Below are 13,779 nucleotides of genomic sequence, written 5' to 3'. Positions count from 1 at the left end.
AATCACAGAATATCCTGAAATGGAAGGGACCCACAGGGATCACTGAGTCCAACTCCTGATTCTACACAAGACCACACAAAAATCAAACCATATATCTGAGAGTTGTCCAAATGCTCCTTGAACTCCAGCACGTCACTGCCCTGGGGAGCCTGTCCCAGTGCCCAACAACCCTCTGGGTGAAGAACCTTTTCCTAACACCCAGCCTGACCCTCTCCTGTCCCAGCTCCATGCCATTCCCTCGGGCCCTGTTGCTGACCCCAGAGCGCAGAGCTCAGCGCCTGCCCCTCCGCTCCCCTCGTGAGGGAGCTGCAGGCCGCCATGAGGCCTCCCCTCAGTCACTTCTTCTCTGGGCTGAAAACCGGCTGAAGCAGCAAATCCTGCACAAGTTCAGGGTTGGCTGGGAGTTTATAATTCCTACAGTCACAGTCCAAATCAAGGCTCTAGGGATCCCAGAGCTCTTCATCGGTGTTAAAGACAGAGGGAAAGAAGGCACTAAACATCTCTGCTTTGTCCCTAATTGTGAGGTGACCATCCTCATGCAGTGTTATCTCTAGTCCTCCATTTGCTGTTAACATATTTAAAAAAACACACTTTTTATTGTCCTCCACAGTAATGGCCAGCTTCAGCTCTAATTGAGCTTTGGTGGCATGAGTTATCTCTATACAATAGTGAACAGCAACTCCGTAGTCCTCCCATTTTGCCTAACTTCACTTCCAGTGTCCATACACTTTCTTTTTCCACCTAAACTCAAGAAGAAGATCCTTACATTCTTTAGCACACACTTGTTTTCCTCCTTCTTCCTCATTTCTACTTATTATGGTTCCCTTCAAATATCTATCTTTAGGACCCCCTATTTACAAAATGTATTGTGAAATCTCTGTGTGGTTTTTGACCAACACTAAAGAAAATAAATGGTATCTATCTAGAATTGATGGAGGGAGATTCCTATTCCTCATAAGAAGTAGGCTACTGGTGGTATCTTAGGAAAGTTAAACATTTTCTCCCCTCAGTTGTAAAAAGATCTAAAGTTCTTATTTTTCTATGACTACTTTTAATGTTATAATAACCCTTTAATTCCAGTTTCATTCTTAATTTGAGAACTTCTAAGTATTCACTGGTGAACCTAAAGATACAAACTAGTGACATTCTATCATTATAGCAAATCCTGGCAATTTTACTGAAAGGTTCCAGTAGGTTGTATAGTCACAGTAAAGGAACTGAAGTATACCAGAGAAAGCTGTTTGAATTCCTGGACTGTCTCAGAGCTGCTTGTGAGAGTTTGGTAAATTAATGTGTATATTGGTGTGTTTCCTCTCCAAGCTATGAAGGTTTGGATGATTTGAGAAACAGGGAACAAAAAATACGGAAACCTCCCACTATCCTGAACTAAAGATTGGATAACCATTCCATAAGTATCTATGTTCCTTATTTTTTTTAATGGACTAAGATAAGAAGGGAGGTAGTTTTGAATAACTGAATAAGAAACACATTTAAAAAGCCAAGAATTTAAAAGTTCATTTATTCTTTTGTGCCATTTCTATTACGAGATAAATTAGGAATGGAGTGACAGCCCTGTGTCTGAATTTCCTTCCTGTGTTTTTGTATCAACTTTAATGGTATTTAAATAATAATGTAAGGACAATTTTTGATTTATACTTCAGGAAATAATGATACAATTAAAAAATCAGAAACAAAGGTGTACAAACACACATCTGAAAAGGAATTCAGGGCAAACGCCAAAGCAGTTCTGTCAAATTTAGAATCCTCTTCTCTTCTACAAGGTACACAGCTTTCACTATAGCACTATTATTACTTTTTTTTTTTTTTTTTTTTTTTTTCCAAAGGATGGCTACTGGTATGTATGACTGCATACAACATTTTGGTCAGATTTGGCCTCTGGAAACAGCCTCTCTGGGAGCAACTCATGGAAACAAGACTCTTGTAGAAGGTCCCTGAGGTGGCTCCTAGGCACGGTGGTAACAGCAATAACAATAACAATAATAGGAGCAAATGGAAAACTGCAGTGATGAGCTCTCTGATGACCATACACATTTTGTTAGGGGGTTTGTGCTGAAGGTAAGATTTTAGGGACATGAAATCTTGCTCCAAGCCATATGCTGCTTGCCTAGATATTAGTTGCTCCCTGCTCATTTAACCACCTGACACCCTGGCTGAATATTAGAAACTCTTTTCTAATTAAGCCCAAGTGGACTTCATTAGCAAAACGCTAATAGTTTAACACAGTTAAGTAAGAGTTTCCATTTTTGTCCAGATTCTTACCCTACTTTCTTGCTGGGGACACAGAGCACAGTGCTTGGCTGAGTCATCTATTCATAAAGTAAGCATTTAAATGTCTAAGCTGGGGGAAGGGGATGAGAATGGAAGTTAACAATGCACTTAAAATGAAACATTGCAGGATGCATTTTATATTTGATTGCTACAGACTGTGTCAACATGGGCAAGTGCATAAGATTTCATAAGAACATTCTTTTGTGGGCTTTTAAAATCACATCCATGGAAATAAAAATTCCTTGTTACGAGTTCCCTGAGCCAGCTGGCAAGAAAATTGAAGATTAAGTATTGTTAGCTACCTGAATCTCTGGTTCCTAATATAACAATATAACTCAACTGGAGACTGTATCATTGTCTCAGCTAGAGTCTGTGAGATGATGTTCTTGTCTTTGGATTACAGCTAAAAATCCAGAGTTAGGGTTTATTTCAATCAGGTCAACGTTACATTCCTAGATAGTATGTCCATGCTGGTTTATTTGCCAGTTTTATATTACTGTTGAAGTATTTTATATGCTCTGTCAAAAGAACAAAGGGCAGATGTGATTTGAGTTTATCACTAGTGTAGTTTTAGCCTCAAATCAGTTTTCTCCTGGGAAAGGATTTCCTATCTGATTGTTTCTAGGGCTTCACAAGAATTATGTATGAGTGCTCAGAACAGGTCCAGGGTTTTGATAGCTTTCAGCTATGGGCTACATAAATTAAAGTTAAATGCAAAGAATAGCTTTTCATGAGAATAATAGGAGACAGTCCCAAGAAGGTGAAGCTTTTAGAGCAAACATTAACAAAAAGTTGAACAAGGCACTAATAAAAGTATTAGTGCTTGAACTCCAGAAAAGTCTTTTCAAAACCTCAAGTTTTCAAGCTCTCAGTGAGCTTACTTTGCTAGGGTGGCACTCTGACTGTTACTTTTGCATTTTTTCAGCTGTATGTTTGGATTCCATATTGATGAAACCAACTCTAGTGATGCCCTGTTCAGCATGGAATATCAGATCTGCAGTCAGAACTAAGGGAACTAAAGAAACTTCTTGCCTCTATGTAATGTCTCAAAAATAGCCATCTCCCACTTAACTACTAGAGGAAAATGAGTAATGGGCAAGACAGGGCTGTATTCTGCACTGCTAAACAAAGCAACTGAATGTAGATGGAGCAGTTCATTGCCCCTCAGTTTTCAGCAGGAGACTAACTTGCCAACCAATCTGAAAGCTTTGGTGGGAGCTGCCAGGCAGGAATACTGCTTATTTCAAGCAGTCATGGAGAGAATTTCTTGGCTGACTGTCAAGCATCTATGGCAACTGTCTGAGGCTGCACCTGCACCTGTGCAAGGAATATCATCCATTATCCTGAAAGTCCTGCAATGAATTTATTTTAGGTGAGAGCAAGAATAAGCTGCTATGTAGTGTATGTGTTAATTTTTGCAAGGGACCTCTTGTGGTATTGCAGTTGTTTCTGGAAACCAGAGAACAAGCTGCCTCAAGTGGTCTTATACCACACAGACCCTTTAAAAGCATATTATAATAGAGCTTGATAGAGCTAAGATCAATTTTTGTTGACACAGGTAAGAAATGATGGAAATATGTACAGGTGGACTGAGGTCTTACTTGGAATTGGAAAAGTAGTGGTACTAACTGCAGATGCATGAGCTGTGTTGATTTTCTTTAACCCCTGATAAAACTCCTGCAGGAAGAGTTGCCATGGCAACAAGGTCCAAATCAGGCTAGCATGAACTAAAGGCTGAGATAACACAATCCCATTTTTAGCACTCCAAAAGGGAGAAAATCACTGATGATCATACTAAAGATGAAAACAATACATTCCCTAACTGTGTGATATGTTAGTGGGTCGAAAACTGAAATTAAAAATGTCATCAAGAAGTCAGTTTTCATGAGCAACACTCTCCCCCATAATAATTACAAATAAATAAGAATTTGGTGAGATGTAAAATATCAAAATATGAAAGTGAGAATGCTGGGTGTCCATTCAATTTGTAGTCTATTCAATTACAGTTCCAAAATCAAAATATGATTTTTAAAAGTCATCATGTGAGACATTTTTAATCTGTAAGAATACTGTGACCAGAAATGCATTTGCCAGCTCTGTGTTCAGGAGCTCAGTCTTTTCTACTCCAGTTCTTCTAAGCTCAATCTGCAGGATCATGCCCAAATAATTATCAGTTGTAGTCTAACTATGTTGGATCAAAATACGATACAGCTCCCTTCTATTGGTACTAAATGTTGAAATAAATAGAACACAACTTTGCAATCCAGTAGTAACCTCTAGTACTCCACAACCTCATACAGGGTGTAGGATGGGACACAGAAAAGTGACATAGAAGGTCTGTGACTACCAGGTGCCTCCTTCAGTTCTGGCAAATTTCAGAGAATCTGAACAGGGACCAGAGAGGGCCAGTAAACCAGTGGGCCAAAAGCATACTCACTCCTTGGCAAAGGACTCTCATGCTAGCATCTTCTCAGGTGGACTACCAATGTACCACACTTCTGTCTAACTCAAAAGTTACCAGGTACTGTACAGTGACTACCAGGACTAAAGCACTTGTTGCCAGTTTTGTCCCTTCTTTTTCAATGGTGCAACTTTATTTTATTTTCAAAGACAAAACTGTATGAAATTATATTCTTTCAAAAGTAATGTAAATAAATGTCCCCAAGAGGCTGTTCAGCATAATCTAATGTGCAAGAACCATAAAAGCCTGGGGCCTTGGCACCACATTAACACCTGAGGAACCTATTTGTAATTCTGCAGCAGGCACAGCATGGAAGATCACTTCCATCTTATCTGGGTGGTAGCATATGTTTTCTCATAAGAAATGTGAAGGTTATTCAGGCAAAGCACCTCTGTCAACAGATTCTTTGTGAGGAGCAGATTGAATATTTCATGGGGACATTTTCCTGACAGATTTGTTGTCAGTCTTGGCTTCCCGCCCTAAAGAAGCTTCTTTGATTGAATGGCAATGTCATTGTTCTGAGTAGCCATGCTCTGGATTAAAGTCTTCCTTCATAAAGCATTATACCTGCTATGTACCTCTAAAGTATTCCCATTTATTATCAACTACTCTGCAATGCTAAAATTGGTTTTATGTATGGGGTGTGGGGTTTAACTGTGGAGTATGAAAGACAGGCATACCAGAAACAATAATTTGTCAGACAAATCATTGGACCCTGAAACTATAAAATTATTCAAGGAATTATGCTTTCCCTTCGTAAAAATGAAAATCTTGTGAGTATCAATTTAGCTTTCTTCATGACAATTGCTGTCTGACCACAGCAACTATCTACAGTTCCCGGTATTTAGGAGTACTGAATACTGTAACATGGTTCAATATTTCGCTGAATTTTCCTTCATATGGATTACTCCCAAAAGTCCCTAAGGTGAATGTAAGCACAGAAAACCTGAACTGTTTCCAGGACAACCATTTACACATTGCCAAATTAATCAAAATCTGACTATGTGAATCTACTGTGTCCTGAAAACAAGTATTTTAATTCCAGGGAGAAACACTACCTAGCATCAAGTTCAGCAAAGCTGAAGGTAAGCTATTACCTTTGCTGAGGAAATAAAGTCAACACTGCTAATAAATAATCCAGTAGACTAGTTTCTCCAAACATTTTAAAGCATGATGTCTCAGAAAATGGATATTGCTTAAGAGGTAATATGCATATGTATATGTATACACATATATATGTTTATCACAAGGGCAGTGAGGTAGCTTTGTGTTTGAATAGCTCTGCACTGATGGGTGTGAAGTCATGAGGAGGTGAAACTGATATCCTCTAGTCATATATAATCATGTAGGGGACAATGCACAGAATGTTTCTGCTGCTCAGCTGGATTCTCAAGACCTGCTACAGTAACAGCCAACATGGGACCCTACTGTACCCAGCATTACCAAGTGAAATACCAATGAATAATGAAGCAGTACTGTCTAATGTAAGAAATGAAGTTAATTACCTTTCTCTATTTCACTTTGAAAGGACAATTTCCGTCTTCGTAGTTTGCAGTTATCTCCATCCGTATCATTAGTAGTTTGTGATCTTATTACAAGGTCAGACTTGATTAATGAAATATGAAACATAGTGACAGATTAGTCCCACATAAAAAGAGCAGGTTTTCAATAGTTGATTCACTGTTAATCATGTTCATGCTTTAAGAAAGGCAACATTACACAAGTCAGTTTACATCAAGCTCTCCATCCCTATCTAATGGTATTGGTCCATGCTAATGCTAAAAAGTTTGTGCAGATAGTGCATAACTGGCAATGTTGCCACATGATGGTGAAACAAAATTATCTTGATAAATTCACATGTAGAGACACATATTATCAGCTTCCTGTGTTTTAAGTAAGTTTAGAGTAACTAGATGAAAAAAAAAAACACACCTCCTTGCAATACTATACATTCTCTGATAAAGTTGTAATGTGCTGCTTGTAATTAGTTTTATTTTTAATTATATGGTAATAATTATAAAGGTTACATTTTACAACAGGGAATATAAGGTTGACAAGCACCAGGCACTTTATTCATTATTATTATTATTATTTTTTTTTCTAGACCTTCCGCCTTTTTATCAAATTCAGTTCATTAAGAGACATATTTCATTGTGTTTCATAGCTGAACACAATGGTATCTTTCTCTATATATCTTATTAGAAGACGGATGTGTTTTTTGTTGCCTTTATAAATACAAGATGCATTTAATTCTTCTTTTTACTTATATTACAACTGCAGAATTTACAAATAAGCTAATAAAACACCAGTTACATTCTTTGTGTATGCACCCAAGGAATTCACTTAATCTACTTCCCTTCCCTGTACTAGTGAGGTTTGTACCGTACTTGAGTGTACCACCCAGGAAAACAGGTTTGCATGTGGGAGAAAGGCAGAGGGAAAGATTTGGTAAGTGTTTGCATCTTTCTCTATTCTCTTCATTGTAAACCTGGTTGGTAAGGTGCCTAAGTGGTGCCTAACTGGTAGAATAACTGCAGGAGAAAAAAGGCACTTTACATAAATAAGAGGACAGAAGCAGAAGCTTAGGCAGAAGCACCTATTATCCAGATAACAAATCTGGATATGAGTGATGTTTTGAAGATCAGAATGTGCTCATTACTTCTTTTGGGGATGATTTTCTGGATTGTGACAGTCAGTGGAATGCAAGTGGAATTGCTAGAGAAAACTGACTCTGCAGGCTCAGAGGCATGGATGAGTGTGTCCTTCCCTGTCTCTGTGAAATCTAGTGACTTTTTTCTTAGTGGCTAGTACAGCAGTAAGAAATAATATCTGAAAAATTTCTAAGAGATGTGAGCAGCAAGAACTTTCTTTGTCTCTTCTACATCACAACACAATGTGATTTGTTTCAATTTAGTCAGATCTAAAGAAAAAGTGATAAAACATTGATGGCAAAGTAATTGCAGAAAATAATTGCTAAGAAGACCAAAGTCATTAATGTGAATTTATCTTCAAGAAATTTTTCAAATATGTGGACCTTCAGTTAACTTAAATTTAAGTTCATTGTATTGTATTTCACATGTAATTAATAATGATGACCTTTTCAATAAACACAAAATGATACATTTCAAAATAAAGAATAAGATTGGTATTTTTTCAGATTTTCAGAACAATCTTTTATGGGAAAAAAAGGCTCAGCATAAAAAAAAAAAAAAAGAAATGACATTTCTTTTTGGAAGTTATTTTTATGTAAAATTTTTAAACTAAAGATCAACATGTGATTAGCAAAGAAGTTCCTGTCATTTCTAACTGAAAACTTAGAGTTCTTTGTCTCTGTTTTTCAGACAGCCTTTGAGGCCAAATTCTGCTAGCTTCTTCTCACTGAATCTCTGTTTCTCCTTTAAAGTACGGTAAAAAAAAAAAAACACTAAAAACATCCCAGAAATAATGAAATGTAAGCTGGCCATTCTGTGGGCAGTTTAGTCCATGTTTGGTGGTCAGTGCTAGCGTACCCTACAGCTTTCTGGGGAAAACTTTCTAGAGCCCCAAAAGCCTCTCCTCTTTTCTGCTCAAACCTCCCCCTATTTTGCCAATTCAGACCGATATGAGGGAACACTTAGGAGAGTCACTGCAGGAAAAAGAGACCAAGAAACCCCTGTAAATCCAAAGAGTGAATGAAATTTGAAAAGTCCCTTGTACACTTTTAGTCTCCCAGGAAGTAGGGTGCACTTAAGTTAAGAGAATTAACAATTCATGTTTGAAAGGCAGTTAAATATTTTGTATTATTAGACAGAATGAATCTGGATGATCTGATTTATATTTATTTCATGGTGATACAATTATATTTAGTGTCAAAAGTCTCCCTTGTGGTGACCCAGGCTATAGTCATGCTCACTGGAAAAACATATTTTCCATGGCTTTAACAAAAAATCCAAAATCCCCCTGGCTAAAACTTTAATACTATTTAAATATAGAATCAAATCCTGTTAGATTAACATCATCTGGATCATTTCATTGACTTCTTCTGAGTATTACTGACTTCAGTAGGAGCAATCAGGTGAATGTGTTTTTTTAAAAATAGGATTTGGCCTCAGGTTTTAGCTTTTGGTTTTGCTAACCTCAGTTTTTCAATTGCTATTTTCAAGTTTTGTTACTGTGGCATAGATTCTGCCCAATACTAAGAAAAAAAAAAAACACAAAACTTATTTTGTGTACCTTTGCAGTTTCATCTCTCAAATTAAAAGTCAGTTCTAGGTTGGTGAGGAAGAGATCAGAAAATTCCGGGTACATATCCAAAACTTCTAGTAGATCTTCTCGCTGGATCTTATGCAAGTCACAGTACGTTAAAGCTCTCACATCTGCATTTGACTTTCCTGGTTTTGCATAAAGATGTACCATCTCTCCAAAAATATCATTTTTTCCTGCAGAAAGAAAATTAGATAGAGATGATTATTTTAACCATGAATAACCCATTAAATTGGATGATGTATTTCTTTTTGATAACAGTGTAGAATACTTAATTTTACATGAAGTGATACAATCTGATTACCATTGCATGTATGTTGGTTTAAATCAAAAGTATTCTTATTAAATAGTAAAAGTAAACTCAATGAAATTATGTAGGCATATAATTGGACTAAGTGAAAGGAAAATCTAGTTCCATTACAGTTTTCCTTCAGTTCTGTCAAAATAGGATGACTAAAGAAGTTTCCTTTGTTCTTTCTAAGAAAAACTTCATGTATTTATATCATATGATGACAAAGGTATAATTTCTGACTTTCAGTAGAGTCCAGGACCTGTCTTGCCTAGAATCTCATTTTGTTAAATGTACATGAAGAAACATACTTTATTTGAAATATATTTTAGTAGAAAATTACTAGTTCTTATATTTTTTTAGAGGGAATGCAAAGCTTCCAAGATGCAGAAGCTGTTTTGAAGAAGGTCTTTAAACATAGCTGCTTCTATTTTGGTACTATTACAATTCTTTCCATCAATGTTGACACATTTGCACTACCTGTTTGCTGAAATTGTCATCTATATTTAATTGCTTGTTTTCCCCAAATCTTCAGCTAATTGTCATAAATGCAGAGCAATCACAGACCAGTGCAAAATATGCTTTAAATTAAGGTTTGCAGGGCATACCTGCAAAATGGAGGTGAGGTTTTATACCTAGGAAAGCACTTATGGAAAAGAATACTCGTCATAGCAACTGAGCAATAGTAGGCTGCTGAGAAAGGGTGCAGGTGATTTTGCTTCTCTGATAAACATCTGTGTTTTTTATATTGGGTATTGGATTACTGCAAGTAGATCTCGTTTCTCCTTTTTTTTTTTTTTTAAGGAAGCTGAGAACTGGGTGAGCAAGTAGCTAAGAGATTCAAAAAATAATTCAAGGGTAGAGTTGCTCTTAAAGAGCATGGTCTGTTTAGTTTCTCAATAGGAAGATTAAAGAGGTAACTTGATTATATTGCATACATCCTTATGGAGAGGAAAAATTACTCAGTAGTAAATCAGTCTAGAATATAATGAGGAGTGCAAAGCAAGAACCAATGGAAAGAAATTGAAGCAAGAAAATTTTCTATTGGAAATAAAGCATGTATTTTTAACAATAAAATAATTCACTATGGAAATAAACTGCAAAGAAAAGTGATTGCTTTTTCATCTTATTATTTCTTCAGATCAAAATTCATTTCTTTTCTCAACATCATGCTTTCATCAAACAGCTCATTAGACACAAAAGATAGTTAAAGATATGAAATGTAAAATGAGTTTGTGATATAACAGAGGTTAGCCAACATAACCTAATAGTCCTTCTGGTCTTAATATTTATGAATGGAGAGGTCCCTATCCAAGACATAATACCTTCTCTGTAATATAACTTACATCAACACGATCACAGTATTTTAATATCTTGTCTGCAAAGCTGAAAGAGGTGGTAGATTCTATGAGTCCAATAGCCATCATCTTTCCTAAGGACACAGAGTCTTGGCACAGAGTTACTGCTGTCAGGTCAGTACTGGTAAGACCTTAGCAGCATCAGATAGTGCTGAGGAGTTGAGGAAAACTGATGGATAAACCCAACATTTTTCAGAACCCCTGACTTCTGTGATGAAGTTGGAGTACTTATTCAGGATGGAAATGTCAACTGTGCTGTGGACTGAAGTTTTTCAGCCCTGGAGAACAAAGAGACTTTTTTATGTCCTTTCTTTTCAGATGAGGAAATAACTAAAAATGTTTGGCTAAGTATTGATAACCTTTGTTAGGTTAGTGAGATTGTGTTGCAGGACACTTTTTTTTTTTTTAAAAAAAAACAGATTCTTCAGGATACCATAATCTCATTGACTGGAGCCAGCTATTAGGCAGACTTTTGCCTCATGGGTCATGTAACTGATGTGGGACTATAGTGCAGCTCCTTTTGGCTGCAGTTGTGCATGACTCTCTCTTCCACTCTGGACTCCCATTACCATGGGGTAATGCTCCAGTGGGGGAGCAGACCACTGGCCTGCAGACCCTGGTGTGAGGAACCTTGGAGTGGAAGAGATGCATTGGCATTGCACTGCAGATACGTGGGGTTCTGCTGCAGGGTGAGAGGCGCACAAGGATCTGATGTGCATAACACACAAAACTCAAACAGTCTGCATCTTTGGTCCAGTAAGAAATTCCTGAGTTTGTAAACTTGTCAGTTTTTCTTCATTGTGAGAGCTATAGAAATTTACATGCATTTGATGTAAGAGAGGAAGTCCTCAGTGAATCATGCTGTTCAGAATCTGGGGAAGACAAGTGAGTAAAAATCTCACTGTGTCACACTTGCATGGTCCCTAATTTGCTTGTGCATAAAGCTGGCCCAGCTGATGAGATGCAATAGCATGAGATGACAAATTATCTTGATAACTCTATCTAAATGTAGGGAAGGATTGCTGTAGGCAGACCTTTGTATTTCTGTTCAGGTATCCACTCTGCAAAAGCACTAGCAGAAAAGCAGTCACAAGTGAATTAATAGCAACATACTGCTACCAGTCCACATTTTGCTTCATCTACTTCAGTGTAGCAAAATCACAGAATCATTAAGGTTGGAAAAGACCTTCAAGAACATCTGGTCCAACCATCCCCCTACCACCAGTGTCACCCACTAGATGATGTCCCTAAATACCACGTCCAACCTTTCCTTAAACATTCCCAGGGATGGTGACTCCACCACCTTACATATCTATTCAGATGTTCCTTGCATTCTTATTACCTGATTCTAAATTGAAGAAACAGATCAGTAGTTTTATTTAGGTAGAGTTTTAGTTATTTTTCTTTTGAAAGTGCTATGCCTAATATACTCCTATTGGTTCCACATAATAGTCATCACCAGCTGTAGGTAAGCTGGACTGAACATTGCTCTGAGACAAACTTCATTGGTAAAGAGAACAAATAATGCCCCATGCAATATAAACACGAACATGCTGATAAGAAATATAAGGGAATTTGCTAGTGTTATTAAACTTAGGTATCAGTCTCGATCAGATTAATCTGGTACTCTCTTCCTTTTCTATATGCTCAGGGGATAGAAGCAGACATTTCTGAAAACTTCTAGAAGACACTGCTTAAATTAGATACATGCTTTTCTACATGTAGCATGTAGTGAGTCTATGGGCCTCAGTACCCTCATACACTGTTCAAGAAAAGGATATCGAAAACTTTGGCTGATGCAGCATAATCAGAACTGGAGTAACTTGACATCGACTTGTCTCAACTTGCATCTCACCATTTACCTAGGGATAAATGCGACTCACTCCTGCTCTTATCTTTTAGATTTTCGAATGACTGGGGCTCTTTGGTGCACATGGATTATTGGAGTAATGCAGACTTTGCTCCTTAAATTATTTCTCTGCTTGATTTTAAATAACAGTGACTAAAACATTCACAGATTTCGTATCCCAGGAACAACAAATGTTTCTTTTTAGTCCCCTGACTTTTAACATGCATTGTAGTAATCTACATACCAAGAATGGCTACAACAATGTCACTCTTAAGGATTTCAATGGAGCCTCTTGACACAAAATAAAGAGCAGTGAGAACATCTCCACAGTGCACTAAAGTGTCTCCAGGAGGTGCATGTGTTGTCTTAAATTTCATAGCCAAAGCTCGAAGACAGCCTTTACTGGCCCCTCGGAAAGCTTTGCAATTCTGAAGCAAATTTTGGTTGAGGTGCAGACAAATGTCAGCTTGTAAGCATTCTGGAAACCCCTTCAGGACCTGGAAAGACAAGCATAAGGATTTCATATAGATGCTGTGAAAGCTATGTTGTATAATCATTTATGTTTTCTTCCTGGACAGGAGGAAAGAAGTGGCATGCAAATAGAGGTGGCTTTTAAGGGCTGTTAGAGTATTACAATTCAACAAGTGCGTAGTGTAATCTATATTCCAAAAGCTACACGGTATGAATGTTAATAGAGTTCAAAAAGTAGTGATTCCTAAATTCATTATGAAGATTTATTTCATTGCTAAAAATGGTATCAAGATATATATGAATGAATATACCGCAGTAAAATAACAAATAAGACAAATAAGTATTTCACCTATTCAGACTGTATGTATCTAGTTCCTTTTAATCATTTATAAAACTACTACATTTAATATAAGAAGATTTTGTTGCTAAAATAACTATGTTATTTATAAAATCTACCTGTGAAAAGCTATCTGAATGAGATCTGAGATATTTTTCAGAAGGGGGAATTTTAATGAGATTTTCATGTTAAATATATTCTGTTTGTAAGTGTATAACATCTATTTTTATCAGAAAAACCAACATGTGTCACTGAAACAATGATGTTATGCAGATTTACATAGGCAGATGATTAATTCTTTGAACAACAGGGCTAGTTGCTATGGTCCTTGTTCATCTCTACAACAATGGGAATTTGCCTGAAGTAGAACCACAGGCTTCCTCTTGGGTACCATGGTAACATGCTAATTTTGTTTAGAAGAAAAAAAGTAACCTATTTGCAAGATTGTCATTATGTCTGAAATGATCCTAAACGATTTAGAAA

The 13,779-nt window shown here is 36.9% G+C and overlaps 1 protein-coding gene across 7 annotated transcripts in view; it reads right to left on the bottom strand.

Moving 5' to 3' along the window:
• Positions 1-13,779, bottom strand: part of KCNH7 (potassium voltage-gated channel subfamily H member 7) — a 223,069-nt gene that overhangs the window by 18,463 nt on the left and 190,827 nt on the right. For all 7 annotated transcript variants that reach the window (XM_040561791.1, XM_040561796.1, XM_040561792.1 and 4 more), the window contains 3 exons: positions 12,733-12,985; positions 8,963-9,168; positions 6,256-6,355 (listed from right to left, as the gene is read on the bottom strand). In XM_040561791.1, coding sequence (XP_040417725.1) covers positions 6,256-6,355; positions 8,963-9,168; positions 12,733-12,985 — 559 coding nt within the window. The remainder of the gene's footprint in view (positions 1-6,255; positions 6,356-8,962; positions 9,169-12,732; positions 12,986-13,779) is intronic.

This window comes from Cygnus olor, chromosome 6 (assembly GCF_009769625.2).
Source record: "Cygnus olor isolate bCygOlo1 chromosome 6, bCygOlo1.pri.v2, whole genome shotgun sequence".
Lineage (NCBI taxonomy): Eukaryota > Metazoa > Chordata > Aves > Anseriformes > Anatidae > Cygnus > Cygnus olor.
This window is presented reverse-complemented; position numbering and strand designations above follow the sequence as displayed.